The following is a 17151-nucleotide window of genomic DNA, read 5'->3' on the forward strand; positions in this document are numbered from 1 at the left end:
CTGGCCACTTTAGGCATTATCTAAAACCCAACCACAGTGACGCTAGATGTGGCCTGTGTCTCACACAGAATTCTGCTACAACAGAGTCTGTGGCCTGACACTTATGGCCTTGCACCTGTGTCATGTCTAATTTCAAAACCACATCCATGCTGTCCAATCAATTGCTCTGTGATGCCAAATCTAGGCTAAAGATTTCCCACTCACCACCAGCACATACTAACAGGTAGTAGTTGGACCAATGTGACTTGAGAGCAGACTGGTGTGTCACCTAATGCCAACTGAGACTTTAGTTCGCTGACTCCATCCAGAGGTGGCTAATAAGCACAGCAACCTCATTATCATTGAGACAGATTCCTTGCCTCATTTGATGCTCAATCTTACTTACCTGAGATCAATACATTACATTAGCAAGGCCAAGGGACCGATGATTCCCAGCCTATGGCAATTTGAAAAGACAGAAAGGCAATATTGATTAATGCTGTGGTGATCCAGCCCTAATCTTTTAACCCTGAGGAAACCAGAGAGACTCAGTGCCTTGATAGCACATCTTCATTGGATAAACTGGATTCCTTTCCTCAGGAGACCCAGTCTGGTCCTCTAAGTAAAATGGCCATTTCATTTTCTCTCAGGTCAATTTCATTCTCTTTTATTTGACAGCTAATGCAGTCTTTGGGGAAATTCATGGGTGATTTTAGCAGTAACATCAAGGACATCACTGTAATAATGATAGTGCCTTATATTTTCTAGCACCTCTCCCAAGGGCTTATGAAGCCTTTTAGATTCTTCATCCCTTCACACAACATTGCTTCAAGGTAGGGCCAAGACAGAAATTCATCACTATTTTACAAGGAAAGACACTCCTGTGCGGCCTCAAAGCAAATGATTTTAAGAGCTAAAAATTCATTTCCTGGCTCTGTCCACCAAATGATGCCTTCTTTAAACATAAATACAAATTGTAATGTAAGCAGGTGCCTATTTACAGAGAGAAACAAATAATTTTACAATAGTGACCAACACTGCAGCTGCCAAGAAATACCTAGCGTGGAAATTTAAAGCAGCAATCCTATTTTCCCTACAGAAGTGAAAGCATATTGAACTTCCTTTTGTATTTAGCAGTAATCCAGCAAATGTAAGCTTTAATATAGCGGCTGAGCGGTAGTTTGAGCCATGAGGTACTGGGGAGCCAGAATCCACTTGGTGAGGACAGTGATGACCAGCAGGTGGCAGAAGTAAATTCCAAGCAGCCAAAGCCCAAAAACATTCGGAGAATTTTCCCCCCTTCCTGAGTGGCAGGGTGGAGTTTGGACAGGAAGAACTGTAAGAAGCCAAGATCTGTGACAGTCACAACAAATACAGTCTGGTCACATGGATACAGGAAGGACGATCTGGGGAGGAATAACAACAAAAAAAGAAGCCAGGGACCTGAATGCGAAACTAGCCTCAGGTGACACGTTCTCCTGCACTTAGAAGCACCAGCAAAACCACGCCCATACAGGGGGGGCAGACCTTCATCATTCGATTTCCTTTTTGTTTTTTTGAGATGGAGTCTCGCTCTGTCGCCCAGGCTGGAGTGCAATGGCGTGATCTTGGCTCATTGCAACCTTCGCCTCCCAAGTTCAAGGGATTCTCCTGCCTCAGCCTCCTGAGTTAACTGGGATAACATGCCTACCACGCCAGGCTAATTTTTGAATTTTTAGTAAAGATGGGATTTTGCCATGTTGGCCAGGCTGGTCTTTAACTCCTGACCTCAAGTTATCTGCCCACCTCGGCCTCCCATAATGCTGGGATTACAGGTGTGAAGCTTCCTCTTAATCACTTTAGCTCTACCCCGTGTCGCTATTCCTAGGTAGGTGTCCCCCTCCCCAACTCAACCCCACAGGTTTCCTCAGAGGAAACCATCTGTGGTCAATGGCTGCTGGGCCTTGGCCCTCTGCCCAGCGCCTCTAGTGCATGGATGGGGGTTCCTGCCCTTGATGCAGACATCTTCTTTTCCTGACTTTCCAAAAGTATCTGAGAGGCAGGAGGTGTGTCGTGAGGTCTGGGCGCGGGACCTAGGAGGAAGAGGTTACAAGGAACCTGCACAGGGAGCGTGCGGTGCCCTTGTGACAGAGCCAGCCCCAGAGCCTGTGAGTGTCCCTCTTCCAGTGGACATTCTTGCCCTTTTCACACAGTCCATAGAAAAATGAAGCAGCAGCAATTTTTATTGAGGGACCTAAACTGAAAATAGGTTTAGAACATAATTTAAAAAAATAAAACAGCAAAAGTAGCAAAAAATATATGACCTTTTTAAAAACATTTTCTTTTTTTTTCTTTTTTCTTTGATTTTAATATATAGCAACTGATGCCTCCCAGCCACCTGGAGCATCTTACCCGATGGGTAAATCTCTGGTAATGACCCTTTTAAAAAGACATGTAAATATATACTCAGATTTATACACTTTGTGTTTTCTTCATAGCTATGTACAGAGCCCCCAGTTTGGGGCTGAGCCCCCGGGCCACAACACTGCCCCCAACCTGGCCTTTGCCTCACCATCCTCTGGTACCATGCATTTGGTCAGTAAAGCAACTATCAGAATTAATAAGCCACTGGCACCACCTATCTGGAGCAGAGGTCACCTTCAATCGAGGCCCAAAGTACTGATCTCCCTACTGCTGTAGCCCTGAGGACAAGGCACCTGCCGCCAGAGTGCTAGGGACTTCTGGGTAAAGGCGAAACACACCAAACCCAAATGAGAAAGCTCAGAGGGCTCTCACTTGCATGCCTGTTCATCGGCTCCCACTCCCCACTTTCCAGGCAGCACCTGGTGGCAGGGAGAGGTCTTGGTCCAACATCTGGGAGGGGACGAAGTGGCCAGCAGCAAGGATCTGCCTCTTTGCACCTCTCACTGCCAGGTGGAGAGGAGGAGGAGGAAGAGGTAAGCTGAGCGAGGTGAAGGCAGGCCACACAGGAAGGCCCCTGGTAGACAGCCAGCTCCTGCCAGCAGGAAAGGGGACAGAGATGGACGGGCGGTGGGCCTGGCAGGGGCTGTGGGTGAGGATTACAGCTGATGGTGGGTGGCAGTCAGCGGCGTTTGAGTCCGCCATTGGCAAGCTGGGCTGGGTGTCGGGGCAGGCAGGGCTCCTCAGGCAGCGGCTCATGAGAAAAGACGGAATCCTCCCCTGAGGAGCACGTAGAGCTCCGGGTGTCAGGAAAGCTGGGGGAGTACTGGTCCAGGGGCATGGACAGGTCCAGGTATTCCTGTGAGGGGCGAGAGGAAGCAGCAATGGGCTCGGCCCCTCCTCCCTGCTCAGAGAGGTGCATGCGCGCAGTGGGGACAGCCTGAGCTCTGGCACAGGTAGCCTTACCTGGTTGGAGGTCAAGGCCACTATGCGGTCCAGATCTTCCACCAGCTGCTTGAAGGTGGGTCTCTGCGAGGGCACTGCATGCCAGCAGTCCCGCATCATCATGTACCTGGGGCAGAACTGTAAGGTCAGGGAGGAAAGGCTGCCTCCTGGAGATGGACACCCTTTAGTATAGCCCCCTGCCCCTCAAGCCCATTCTTGCCCCAGGGCCTGGCTTGGGGCCTCCGACATCTCCTCAGACTTACAGCTCGTTGGTGCAGTTACTGGGCTTGTCCATGCGGTGACCCTCCTTCAGCAGCTTGAAAAGCTCCTCCACAGGCACACCGGGGTATGGGGAGCCGCCCAGAGTGAAGATCTCCCACAGGAGCACCCCAAAAGACCACCTGCAGACAGATGCAGAGCTATGGGTGTTAGAGCTTCTCTGCCTCCCCTCCTCCAGCACAAATCCTCCACCCAGGGCAGTGCCAGGAGACAGCGTGGGGAACAGATCATCCTTTCAACATCTGGAGCAGAGGCAATGGCCACAATGTTTTGCTTTTCTCTTGGGGCGAAAGGACTCCTCTGTCCAGGGGGAATGCAGGACTCTGCAGTGGTGGAAGTTCTTTATCCTTTCTTTATCCCACACCTCCCTGGCAACTGCTTATTGCAAACTCACACATCACTCTGGTGGGTGTAGATCCGGTCAAACAATGCCTCGGGTGCCATCCACTTCACAGGCAGTCGGCCCTGCAAGCAGCACCGGGGAGGTTGGGGTGGCCCCAGGCTGGGCCGTGACACAGGTGGGAAGGGACTGGGGGTGGGTTTTCAAGCCATCCCACCCACCCTTCGCTTCTCAGATGAAACCACCAGCATGGGGCGGCCCTGTTGGCACTCACGTTGGTTGTCTTTTTATAGTAGTCGATGTGGTGAATGTCCCGTGCGAGGCCGAAGTCTGCAATCTTCATCACGTTGTCCTCTGTCACCAGGACGTTCCTGGCGGCCAGGTCTCGGTGTATGCACTGAGGAAGGAGGAAGGGAGAGCAGGGGGAGGGGAGGGAGGTGAGGGAGCTGGAAGGCTCTGGGGGCCACCACCTGTGCAACTGGCCGACTTGCCTCACAGACTTCTGCCTACACTATTCTGCCCCGAACCTTTGCTTTCCCTTCTAGAATGTTCTCTGCCAGCTCCAGGCTTCTCAATCATCACAGCAAGTGCTCCTCCCTTCCCTCCCCGAAGGCTGGCCCTTTATGCCTCTGCTTTGTCTGACACTGCGCAGGTTCCTAGGTCTTGCCTCCCAGCAAAGCAAGTCCACACTGAGCTGGGCTCAAATCAAGCTAGCGCTTACACACCAAACACTGCACTCAATGCTCATCGTTTCATTTTATCCTCATAACAATTCTACAACATAGGTATTATTATACTTTTTTTTCTCCGAGACATAGTCGTGCTCTGCTGCAGTGGTATGATCATGGCTCATGCAGCCTCAAACTCCTGGGATCAAGTCAGCCTCCCACCTCAGCCTCCGGAGTAGCTGGGACTACTGGCACACAGTACCACACCCAGCTAACTTTGAAATTTTTTTTTTAAAGACAGGGTCTCACTGTTGTTGTCCAACCTTGTCTCAAACTCCTGAGCTCAAGCAATCCTCCTGCCTTGGCACTGCACCCAGCTGATGTTATTCTTATTTTGTACTTGAAGAATTATAAGAGGCTACACAGAAAATGGCAGTGTACAGATCTGACCCTACAGCAGTCTGACCCCAAGGCCACTTGGCTACACTGGTTCTCCTGACTCTGGTTGCCAGAGAGCCTAAGACAACGCACAGGGCCCGTGCTCAATGCATCCACAACGCCACCACAAGATGACAAGTCACAGGCTGGAGGACTGGGAGGGCTCTGTTCCCACCCCAGCAATACCCAGGGGAGCTTTCAGGGTCCACACCTTCTTGGAGGCCAGATACTCCATGCCTCGGGCCACCTGATAGGCGCAGGACACCAGGTCCTTGGAGGAGAGCTGCTCCTCTGGGTTGTGGCTGGGGTTGTAGCAGTATTCCAGCCCCGGGGGCCTCCGGGCCTGCAGGTACTCCCGCAGGTTGCCTTTGGAGGCATACTCCACGATGACATACAAGGGACCTGCGGACATAGGAGGAAGAGGCCATGCAGCCGGCAGCAGGTGAGCATGTTTGGCATCACCTCATGGAAACCCCACCCCCAGCAGCACACCCCAGCCAACCTCCCCTCTCCTGCCTCCTTTTAGGGGACCTGGGAAATCCATTCTACCACCCTAAGAAAACCAGATAAATAGTTATTCCTGGCATAGTCCAGAAATTTCCCAAGCAATGTTGGGATAAGAGCCTGTTTATTTATTTTTGAGATGGAGTCTCGCTCTGTCACCCAGGCTGGAGTGCAGTGGTATAATTTTCGGCTCACTGCAACCTCCGCCTTACAGATTCAAGTGATTCTCCTGCCTCAGCCTCCCAAGTAGCTGGGATTACTGTCATGCACCATGCCGCCTGGCTAACTTGTATTTTTAGTAGAGATGGGATCTTGTTAGCCATGCTGGTCTCAAACTCCTGATCTCAAGTGATCCTCCCACCTCAGCTTCCCAAAGTGCTGTGATTACAGGCATGGCCACTGTACCCAGCCTGAGCACCCTAATTTAGACCATAATTACTCAGCTGTCTCTGTTAACACACCATGTGTGTGAATCTAGGTATCTGTATTCTTCGATGAACACATATGGGCTGAGCCCAGACCCCAAGAAACACATTTTAACCTCTGCCAAAGCAGCCTCTCAACCCCCTTCCCTAACAGCTCAGACCTTCTGCCTGCTGGGGAGGGAAGGCCAGCCTGGCCGGGACCCACCATCCTGCGTGCAGGCCCCCAGTAGGTTGATGATGTTCTTATGCTTCCCGATCATCTTCATCATCTCCATTTCTGAGATCAGGTCTGACAAGTCTTTCTCTGTTGCATCCGCTTTAAAGAACATGTTGAGACTCATTTACTTTTGGAAGGGAGGAGGGCAGGAGAAAGGCTAAGGTAGAGGGGTATGTTCCGAGGGGCCGCTTTTCTCTTGGACTTGATTCTCTCCTCCCCACTTCCACCTTCCCTCTCATGGGAGTTGTTGCAATAGGTGGTAGTGAGCGGGGAGGGATGTGGGGAGAAATGTCAGCAACTGATAGATCCAGGATAAAAACCTAACCATAGCCCAGGTTGATGCCAAGAAACAGAGTGAGGTCACAGAACAATCTCAGGGTGCAGAACACCCCCTCCACTCCCAGGTAACCCCAAGCAGGCAGGGGAGCAGGTGTGGGCAGCAAAAGCACCAGAGAAGCTGCTCTGCTGGGCCTGAGGCTTGCTGTTTGCTTGGAATGGGACAAGATTGTCTCTGCAAGGACAGAAGCATCACTTACACTTCAACATCTTCACAGCCACCTTGGTCACACGGCTGGGTTTGTCCTTGTCCAGTCCGATGGCCTCTGCCAATACCACCTGCCCAAAGCAGCCCTCTCCCAGGGGTTTTCCTAAGACCAGTCTTTCAGGGAAAACAGACAGCGGCATTAAGTTGGGGCTGGTGAAGTTCAAACTTTGAGAGGCACCCCATCTCCACTTCTGTATTTCACCCAACTTCGAGCAGAAAATGGAAATGAATGTTTCTGCAGGCATTTCACACACCTTCACTGCCCTGAAGGTGTTAGTATACACACCTTCTACCACTAGAATAGCAAGCAAAGGATGCCTTCAAAAAGTTAGGAGTTAAAGCATTGTTACCTGTCCCGAGGCAGCTCCCAGCGAGGGTCTTCGGGAAGCTCATACTCAGAGACCCCTGCTAGCATGGGAGTCCCACTGGAGGAGAGCCGTGATGGCCGAACCAGAAGAACCCCAGAGTTCATGGACGCACTGGAGTCAGCGGACACCTGCAAGGAAGAGTGGGGTCACCCTAGAGCAAGGAGCGGGGACAAGGGCGACTCCTTTCCATTCCTAGTCAGGGCTTCCCAACAATGGCAGAGGCACGTTTCTGTGTATCTCATGTTCTTTCAGCAATACAGAGTGGTCCGAAGACCACAGGAGGCCCAACTTCTAGGACTGACCTATTTCTGCCACTGGCTGGCCTTTCTGGATTTCACTGACCTTTAAAATAAGCAGATCAAATGCACCTCTTCCAGCTTGATACTTTATTACTGATCACTGCAGTAACAACTCTATTCTCACAACTCTGCAAATACTTTGCCTTAGCTTATGGACTCCAAACTCCCAAAGCACCTTCCAGAATGAGCATAGGCTTCTGAGGGAATGGTCATTCTTGCACACACCTGTACCTAACAGTTTCCTTCCATGGGGAAGGGTGGGCACACAGGAGGACAAGGGGATAGTATGGTATGGCTGATATGGTTGCTGTGTCCCCACCCAAATCTCATCCTGAATTCCCACGTGTTGTGGGAGGGACCTGTTTTTGGTGGGAGGTCACTGACTCATGGGGTAGATCTTTCTCGTGCTGTTCTTGTGACGGTGAATAAATCTCACGAGATCTGATGGTTTTTAGGAGTTTCCCTACACAAGCTCTCTTTTCTTGTCTGCTGCCATGTAAGACACGCCTTTTGCCTTCTGCCATGATTGTGAGGCCTCCCCAACCATGTGGAACCTGTGAGTCTATTAAATCTTTTTCTTTTGTAAATTGCCCAGTCTTGGGTATGTCTTTATCAGCAGTGTGAAAACTGACTAATACATACGGTCCTCTTCTCTACCCTGCATCTCTGCACTTCTAAGCAGCCCTTGGGGACAGTTCAAATGCATGCTATTGGCTGCACATTCCATCCAGATAGGACTTCCTCCCAATCCATGTGCCAGGGGTCTGGGGGACTTTCAATGGGATATGAAGGGTGCAGAAGATTCACAGGCTACACTAGCTTAAAACAGACTCTGGAGCACTTAGTTCATGACATTCTCCTGTGCCTGGCTCAGAAGCCACAAAGCCAAGCCCAAAGCTGTAGATTAGGGACAGTGGAGAGGCCAGCGGATTAGAGGCCCAGAGAGAGAGATGGTGCTGAGTGTGCAAATCCCCCATCTACTTTCTGTTACCTGTCTGCGCAGAGGGATGCTCTTGGCCAGCTTGTGCACGGCCATCTGGCTGTGGAAGTCACTCTTCTTGGTGCTGCTCTTCATCTTGTAGATGATGACCGACCCCACCATGCAGGAGATGAGGAAGGCCCCTGTGCAATAGATGATGATCTCCAGGTACAAGGGTGAGGTCATCACGGCTGGCCTCTCTTCCAGGGCTGAGTCAGTGCGAACAGGGTGTTAGCAGGTTTGGAGGGCCCTGTCCATGCAAGGCTCCACTCCCATTAGAAAAACAACACCTATCTCCTGTCCCCTGGGAACTTTCAGGGAGAAGAACCATGTCAGGTTCTAGCTAGGACTAGGATTGTGGCCCTAGGAGAATCGAGACAAGCCCCTGATCTCAGAGGCTGCCTTCAGTGGACTGGAGCCATGGAAGAGGGGTGGCCTGGAACCATGATGCTATGCAAGTCCCATCCTCATTCATTCCTGGGCCTCCTTGCTCAGCTGGACTGGACAGGTACAGGCAACCAGGGACTCTGTAAGGGCCAGCTGAGAAGTCACTTCTGTGTGCCTTTCTTGGTCTCCTCAGGGAGCCATGGCCCTTCTCTGCAGAGCCTCAGCTCTGTGTGCATGCACGTAACACACAGGGACAGAGGTGTTTGAGTCCTCTGTCCCTAAGAAGCCACAGGGTCCCTGAGGGCAGGGCTGGTACCTTATTTATTTTTGCAGGCCACAGCACCTGGTGATGGTGGCACTCACAGAATGAGGACAGAGGACAGGAGGTGAACCAGCCTGCACCCTGCTCAATGTCCCACTTGGGGTCTGTGTCATCTGTGTCGAGTCACACAGGTAAATACTTACACCTAGTCAAACCACAGGCAAAGCTGACTTCATTTCCAAAAATAAGCTTTTTTTGGTAGTGCTTACGAATTCTACTTACAGGCTTCAACTACTAAAACTTAAGAAAATGTGGTGGCAGGGGGACAGGGGCTACATTTTACTATTCTCTTCTCCCACCTTCAGATTAGGATTCACCCCCCCACTCCATTGCCACAGCAGCTAAGCCAGTTCAGTCCACCCTTCCCTTCAGCACAAGGGGCTGGAAGGCTCTCATCCCAGCTCACGCAGCACTGATTTCACAGAACGTGCTTTGCCCCACGGGTGTGGACAGCCCTCCTCCTTCCACAGGCCTCTTCCCAACCTTCCCCTTTAAAACCCATCAGCTAGCCTCAGAGGCGGCACCCCTGAGAACCCTCCCAGCAAGGCATGAGGCACAACCCCAGACTGAGCCCAGGAGAACATCCAAGGCCTGCTAAGGAGACAGCAGAGCTGACGACAGGGAGAAGTGTTGCTGTTTTTTTCTTTCCCTGGTGTTGAGGAACAAAGACAACTGATTGGGAGCACACGGGGAGCACAGACAGGACAAGGACAGGGACAATGAGAAAAACAGAACGCTTCTTGCCTCCAGCAGGGGCATCTGGAGACCCTGACGAGCAAGCAGGGCAGAGGGGGAAAGGAGGCAAGAGAGGAGAGGGCAGTGCAAGCAGGACCAAGAGCAGTGCCCAGACCCACGTCTAGGACATTCCAAGAGACAGCAGCAAGACCTGGCCCCGGGGTCACCAGCCACCACCCTGAGCAAGCTGCAGGCTCCTTCCTCCCCAGCTCAACATGCAGACCTCCCCTCGGGAGATGAGAGATGGCAGCGGCCAAAGAGGATACATGGACATCATGAAGCTTGCTGTGGCTGCCCAGGACAGGCCTTTTTGAAGGCAGCTCAGTTCACATGACCAGGCAGACTTTCTCCTCCTCCAAAGGCACAGGATGGTAGGACAGGAGGAGGGTGGGCTACTCTTTGCAAGCAGCAAGCCCCCCTGGGCTGAGCGCCTGAGTGCAGGGAGAAGAGGCATGGGGCCCTATCTGAGACTTTTCAGATGCTCAGTACCCAGAGGAGGAGGGAAGGCTGCTGGAGCCAAGGATGGAAGGAGCCTGCTGTGGAGGAGGCCGGCTGCAGGGTTAACCCAGATCCCGGGCATGCATTGCACTGGCCACGGGAGAGCAGAGGCAGGTGGACAAGTGGGAGGCTTCCCTGTGCCTGCAAAACTAGGGAAGCTCTTCTCTCAGGCGAGAGGATTCAGCCCTTAAAGCTGGGGCAGGACATGGCACCAGGCAGGCAGGAGCCCATTCTTCCAGCTCTCTTGCCTCTGTGTCTCCCCAAGCCTGGAAATGCATGCTCCCCCCGTGCCCATGGCGAGGGCAGGACATCGAGAGGAGAAGTTACAGTGTGTACCTTCCAGAACGGTCAACCATGCAGAGTGATGGGAGAGTCCGATAGAGTTACCCGCCAAGCACGTATACTCCCCTGCGTCCTCAAAGGAGACATTTCTTAAGTGAAGCACCTCCATCTCTTTGTCGGTGGTATTCACTCCAGCAGTCTAAAAGAGACAACGGAAGCAAAATGGACAAGCACAGGACATGAGTCCTCTAAGAGATGCAGAGCAAGGGAGGGAGGGAGAGACGGGTGGGGAGGGGAGAACCAGAGGAAGAAATGCTCCCCCGAGTCTTCTTTGCAACAAGGAACAAACGAAAACCACCAGGCAGCAAAACCTGTTAGAAGAAGAGGGTAAGACCCTGAGGGAGGACCTCCGGCAGACCTGAGAAGACGATGGCTGGTTACGACCCTTCACCAGACGCTGGCAGCCACTGGCCCATCCGAGCATGCGGGCGGTGAGCGGCATGGAGAAATGGGGCCGGCAGGCGGGGACTGTTTGGTTTTAGGTAAAGATAGCCAGAGGGTGAACACAGGAGGGATGGCGGGGGCTGCAGACACACATGCACACACACACGTACACACAGAAACACACGCATGTGTGCGTACACAGCCTGCAGATACGAGTATGCAAGGGAATGCCTGGCCCCTCCTCTCTCGTTTTTAGAGATGGGGTCTCACTCTGTCACCCAGGCTGGAGTACAGTGGCACAAACAGCTCACTGCAGCCTCATCCTCCTGCCTCAGACTTCAGACTAGCTGGGACTACAGGCACACGCTACCTGCTTGGCCAATTTATTTTATTTATAGAGACGGAGTCTTGCTATGTTGCCCAGGTTGGTCTCAACCTCCTGGTTTCAAGCGATCCTCCCAGCTCAGTCTTCTGAAGTGCTGGGATTACAGGTGTGAACCACTGTGCCTGGCCTAAAGCCCCTTCTCTTAAACACCACTCACACCTTCTGTCTGAAGTACCATTTGTAACGCAGCAAGACTGTATTCCCATGAGTCCTCACATGGATCAACACACAGCCAAGGAACACACAGAAGGCAGAGAGGGAGCCCGCAGACACCAACACAATACCAAACCAAACCAGCCTCCCAGGCCGGGTATTTTTCCATGGCTCTGGGCACTAGAAATACAGTAGGGTGACAGGGACAGTCCAGCACTGGCTTCCCCGCCTGCCCGGCAGCTTGAGGCCTACATCACATCCCCAGCACAGGGTCCCGTCCATCTCCCCATTACCTTTTGCCACAGGTCTGGTGACAGTGAGCCACGCAGACTGGTTAGCTTCACCAATATAATTGGAAACCTTACACACATACTCCCCGCTCTGGGCCTCTGTCACATTGAACAGGGTCAGCACCTCCGCATCCGAGCTATTAATCCCCGAATGCTGGAACAAACCAACGACACACCAGTCAGTTGGGCAAACGCTGGGATGTGGCCACGCACGTTGCTCCTGTTTAACTTTCAGGCAGGCCCAGGGAGTGAAGGGAGATACTAAGTGAGATTGATTATCTTCTCTATTAGTTTTTCGTTTTTTTTTTTTTTTTGAGACAGAGTCTCACTCACTCTCACCCAGGCTGGAGTGCAGTAGCGTGATCTCAGCTCACTGCAATGTCCGCCTCCTGGGTTCAAGCAGTTCTCCTGCCTCAGCCTCCTGAGTAGCTGGAACTACAGGTGCCCACCATCACGCACAGCGAATTTTTGTATTTTTAGTAGAGACAGGGTTTCACCACGTTAGCCAGGCTGGTCTCGAACTCCTGACAAGTGATCTGCTGGCCTCAGCCTCCCAAAGTGCTGGGATTACATGCGTGAGCCATAGTGCCCAGCCTTCTTTCCCTTTTACAAGGACAGAACAAATGGACTTCAAAAATCCAAAGCATTTGACTGTCGGGGGAGGGGAATCACTGCTTCAAATGGAATGTTCTGTTTGTATTTAACACACTCCCTCCAGGACTGGAGCAGGGGTTGTGAGTGGAGACAGTGACCAAGGTCCTACAGAGCAGTTTTAGCACCAGTGGCGAAAAGAAGGGAGGGCCAGTATATCTCTGAGACAGCTGAGCCAGGGGAGGATGAGGTCTAACTCTGGGACAAGAAGGTAAACAACTTTCCCAGCTTCTGGTTCCTTCCTGTTGCAAGATCCACTGGAGATTTAGGCAATTACCTTCCCTGGATTAATGGAGCATTCAGGGACAGTGAATGTCTGGGAGTAAGAAGAAAAAGGAAGAAAATGCCATTACTCCTCGCATGGCTTAGAATTTATAGGTGGCTTTTGTTTTTCCAACTCTTAATAAGAGATGGTCTTATCATGCACCCCAATGGCCAGAAAGATCGTACGTAACTCAGGAAGCAGAGCTAAAACTGGGAAACACTTGCTGGAAAGGCTCTGGTCTCAGGCAATGAAAAGGCAGGGGTCCAAATGCCTTCCTTGCATGGCTGACCCCAAAACCCCAGCGATGTTGCTCTCAAAGCTCATTACAGACCAGCATCACCCACCCCTGCAGCCCTTGTTCCCAGCTCACCTCCACTTCGCAACCTCTGTCACTAGTCCTGGGGGATATGGCTAGATTCCTACCAAGATGGAGTGTGTGTGTCTGCAGGGTAAGGAATGATCCTGTTCGGGGGCACTGAGCTTGCCCACAGGAACTTGAGCCCTGGGGGCACTGGTGTCCTTCCCAAGTAGACTGGCCCATGAAGACTGAGGCCATGATTACCTTCAAGATCTGGACATAAGGCAGGTTGTCTGGACCAATCTTGCTCCCGTTCACCTCGATGTGCTTTAGCCACTGGATGTGTGGTTGTGGGTCACTGTACACCTTACACATGAACTCCACGTTGCTACCCAGGGCCACTGTCTTGTTGGCGGGCAACCCTGCTTGCAGGATGGGCCGGTGAGGGGACCGCTCTGTGGAAGATGGGAGAGGAGGTGCTTGTCATGGGGACCCTGCCATGGCTAAAGATCAGTGTGCTCACCTGCATCCCCCTTGGCTTCCCAGTGATGGGTTGTAAATCTCCCAGCACTTCTGCTGAGCCAAAGCCTCTCAAACCAGAGCTAGGGAAACGGACACTTTCTCTTCAGACCCTAAGCCATCAGGATCCTCCTCCTCAAGGCGGTGCATCATATTTACAGTCACAGTAAGTCGCTCATGATTTCATGGAGAATGTTCTAACTCAGCTGCATCCCCAGGCCTCAGCACAACCTGCTTCTCCTTAAGTAAAACCAGAGTCCTGACGCCTGCTGTTTAAAGTATGGTCCACAAACAGTGCTACCAGCATCCCCTAGGAGCTTGTTAGAAATGCAGAATCTCAGATCTTACTCCGATCTCTCGGATCAGAATCTCCTTTTTGTCTTTCTTTAGAGGCAGGGTCTCACTGTGTGTCACCTACATTGCAGCACAGGGATGTCATCCTAGTTCACTGCAGTTTTGAACTCCTGGGCTCAAGTGATCCTCCCACCTCAGTAGCCTCAGTTACTCAGCTGGGACTACAAGTACATGCCACTGTACTAGGCTAGTTTTAAAATTTTTTACAGAGAAAGGGTCTCACTGTGTTGTCCAGGCTGGTCTCAAACTCCTGGCCTCAAGCAATCCTCCTGCCTTGGCCTTCTAAAGTGATGCGATCACAAACGTGAGTAATCCCATCACACCACCTGGAGCTCATAAGCCACTGTGCCTGGCCACAGTTTCCTTTTTAGACCATATAGTCACAATCAAGAACACTGGCCATGAGACTCTGTAAACAATGACCTCTAGAGAGTAAATTTCGAACTCCTAGAAGGAAAAGGGCTGCACTTATAGCGCCAAGAGGCTTGATGTTCTTCCGAGAGTCTCTTGTGATGCCCTGGAGTTGGCAAAGCCGTGGAGTTCTGCATTAGCAAGGTGTCTGACCTCTCTGAGCCTCAGCCCCTGCGCTCCTGTGTAGAGCTAGATTAATACCACCAACCTTGCAGGTGTGCCACACGCATTACAGGGAAAGTATTTAGGGAGCCTGGCATTAAGCCACAGCTCCTATTATGCTCCAACAGTGCCTCTTTCAGGACATACCTTGAACAGCACCTTCCATTTCACAGTGACAACCAATTCTGACATGTGTTACTGTCTGATCTTAACTCCATTTCACAGATAAGAAAAGTGAGGCTCAAAAGAGAGAAGTGACCTGCTCAAGGTGACAAAGCCGAGAAGTGCCAACCGCTATCCTGACTCGTCCCCTAAGAAACCTGGACACTGGCTGTGTTCTCCAAGCGACTCTTCCTGCTAAACTCGTTCCTCCTGCCGCCTTTGCCCTCTTACCCACGACATCAAGCTGGTAGGTGTGGTTGATGCTGCCGTACTCATTCTCCACGATGCAGGTGTAGTTGCCCTTGTCAGAGGGCACCACGGAGTCCATTATGATGCTCCAGGTGGCATAACGGACCTGAGGGGAAACGCCAAAGGGGTACATTGAGGGTCTGGAAGAAAACGCAGGCAGAAGCCCCATGACAATGTCCGAACCCTGGGACACCTGCCCTCCACATCAGAGCCTGGAGGCACAGGGCCCCAGGCTGCAGGGTCGGCTAGGATGAGGCATGGAGTGCCTCCTACCAGCCCATTCACATTCTGAAAGAACACATCAGCAGACAAGCTGGCAGATGGGGTGTGAAGATTCTGGAAGTCTCCACTGTGACATTCGAGGTCATTCGTGATGCGGACAGATGTGTCTTCTGCAAACACTCCCAAATACACCAGGAATGTTCCCAACTGTGCACTTCTATTTGACGAGAAACTAGCCGTCGCTGCCCTTGACAGCTCATTTCAAAAGCCATCTCCTCTTTGGGAGGCTAAGGTGGGAAAATCACAAGGTCAGGAGTTCAAGACCAGCCTGGCCAACTTGGTGAAATCCCATCTCTACTAAAAATATAAAAAATTAGCTGGGTGTAGTGGTGAGCACCTGTAATCCCAGCTACTTGGAAGGCTGAGGCAGAAGAATCACCTGAACCCAGGAGGTGGAGGTTGCACTGAGCCGAGATTGGTGCCAGTGCATTCCAGCCTGGGCAACAGAGTGAGACTCTGTCTCAAAACAAAACAAATTAAAAAAAATTTCCTCCAACCCCGTCTTTGGCCAGAACTGTGCTTACCCTTTGTCTACTGAAGCACTGATCATAGTCTGCTTTTTATAATAGCAGCTCATGACATTTGCCTCATATCAGACTAGAAAATTTTTATGGGCAGGAATGCTGTCTTGTAGCATTTATAGCATGGTGTCTTGCATGTAGTGAGTGCATGGTGAATTAATTTAAAATGTTTCTGGCCGTGCGCAGTGGCTCACGCCTGTAATCCCACCACTTTGGGAGGCTGAGGTGGACAGATCACTTGAGGTCAGGAGTTCAAGACCATCCTGGCCCACATGGTGAAACCCCATCTCTACTAAAAATATAAAACTTAGCTGAGCATGGTGGCCCGCACATGTAATCCCAGGTAGTCGGGAGGCTGAGGCAGGAGAATTTCTTGAACCTGGGAGGCAGAGGCTGCAGTGAGCCACGACCATGCCACTGCACTCCAGCTTGGGTGACAGAGTGAGACTCTGTCTCAAAAAAACAAACAAATAAAAAAAGTTGCCCTATTCTTTCTGAAAATACTCTGCTTTCCTTACATGTGATTAACGAGATAAGAGGTGAGATGAGAGAAAAATGGGACTATACGGAGGACCAGAAACTCTGAAGAGGAATTAAAGGAAGGTGTTCTTCCTACAAATACAGATGGGCCGAGGCTGTGACGGACAGTTTGCAGAAGAGGAAATGAAAACTGCTTACTAATATATGAAAATTCTAACTTTTTTAATAAACAAAATAATATACAAGAGAATAATAAAATAAATACAGTCATCCCCCTGATCCGTGGGGGATATGTCCCAAGACCCCCTGTGGATGCCTGGAACTGCAAAAGTACCAAAACCTACATAGATAATAGCACTGGTTTCTCCTATACAGACACACACATGATAAAGTTTAATGTATAAGTTAGGCACAGCACAAGATTAACAACATAACAGAACAACTGTAATAAATAATAAAAGTTTTATGAATGTGGTCGCTCTCTCTCAACATAACTTATACTGTACTCATCTTTTTTTTGAGACAGAGTCTTGCTCCTGTTGCCCAGGCTGGAGCACAATGGTGTGATCTTGGCTCACTGCAACCTCTACCTCCTGGGTTCAAGTGATTCTCCTGCCTCAGCTTCCCAAGTAGCTGGGATTATAGGCGCCTACCACCATGCCCAACTGATTTTTGTATTTTTAGTAGAGATGGGGTTTCACCATGTTGGCCAGGCTGGTCTTGAACTCCTGACCTCAGGTGATCCGCTCACCTCAGCCTCCCAAAGTGCTGGGATTACAGGTGTGAGCCACCATGACCAGTCTCATCTATTTTTAATTGTTGGTTGACTGTGGTAATGAAACCACGGACAATGACAGCAGGGACAAGGGGGTCTGCTATGTTTTTGCCTATCAAATTTGCTGGCCAAGGTATAGTG

The 17151-nt window shown here is 51.0% G+C and overlaps 2 protein-coding genes across 49 annotated transcripts in view; one reads left to right on the forward strand and one right to left on the reverse strand.

Moving 5' to 3' along the window:
- The window catches only part of LETM2 (leucine zipper and EF-hand containing transmembrane protein 2), a 27306-nt gene extending 24873 nt beyond the window's left edge, over positions 1–2433 (forward strand). For all 10 annotated transcript variants that reach the window (XM_035270292.3, XM_078347517.1, XM_078347518.1 and 7 more), the window contains one exon: positions 2336–2433. In XM_035270292.3, the coding sequence (XP_035126183.1) occupies positions 2336–2392 (57 nt within the window). In that variant the 3' untranslated portion in view covers positions 2393–2433. The remainder of the gene's footprint in view (positions 1–2335) is intronic.
- FGFR1 (fibroblast growth factor receptor 1) overlaps positions 2184–17151 on the reverse strand; it is a 60474-nt gene continuing 45506 nt past the window's right edge. For 12 of the 39 annotated variants that reach the window (XM_078347503.1, XM_078347500.1, XM_078347492.1 and 9 more), the window contains 13 exons: positions 14935–15058; positions 13360–13550; positions 10664–10808; positions 8398–8594; positions 7090–7235; positions 6732–6853; positions 6184–6294; positions 5261–5451; positions 4218–4340; positions 3998–4068; positions 3588–3725; positions 3346–3451; positions 2184–3238 (listed from right to left, as the gene is read on the reverse strand). In XM_078347503.1, the coding sequence (XP_078203629.1) occupies positions 3062–3238; positions 3346–3451; positions 3588–3725; positions 3998–4068; positions 4218–4340; positions 5261–5451; positions 6184–6294; positions 6732–6853; positions 7090–7235; positions 8398–8594; positions 10664–10808; positions 13360–13550; positions 14935–15058 (1842 nt within the window). In that variant the 3' untranslated portion in view covers positions 2184–3061. Of the gene's footprint in view, positions 3239–3345; positions 3452–3587; positions 3726–3997; positions 4069–4217; positions 4341–5260; positions 5452–6183; positions 6295–6731; positions 6854–7089; positions 7236–8390; positions 8595–10663; positions 10809–11884; positions 12036–13359; positions 13551–14934; positions 15059–17151 lie in introns of all 39 variants that reach the window. The other 27 variants (XM_078347499.1, XM_078347495.1, XM_078347488.1 and 24 more) reach the window with 3 other exon arrangements.

This window comes from Callithrix jacchus, chromosome 13, assembly GCF_049354715.1.
Source record: "Callithrix jacchus isolate 240 chromosome 13, calJac240_pri, whole genome shotgun sequence".
Taxonomy (NCBI): Eukaryota; Metazoa; Chordata; class Mammalia; order Primates; family Cebidae; genus Callithrix; species Callithrix jacchus.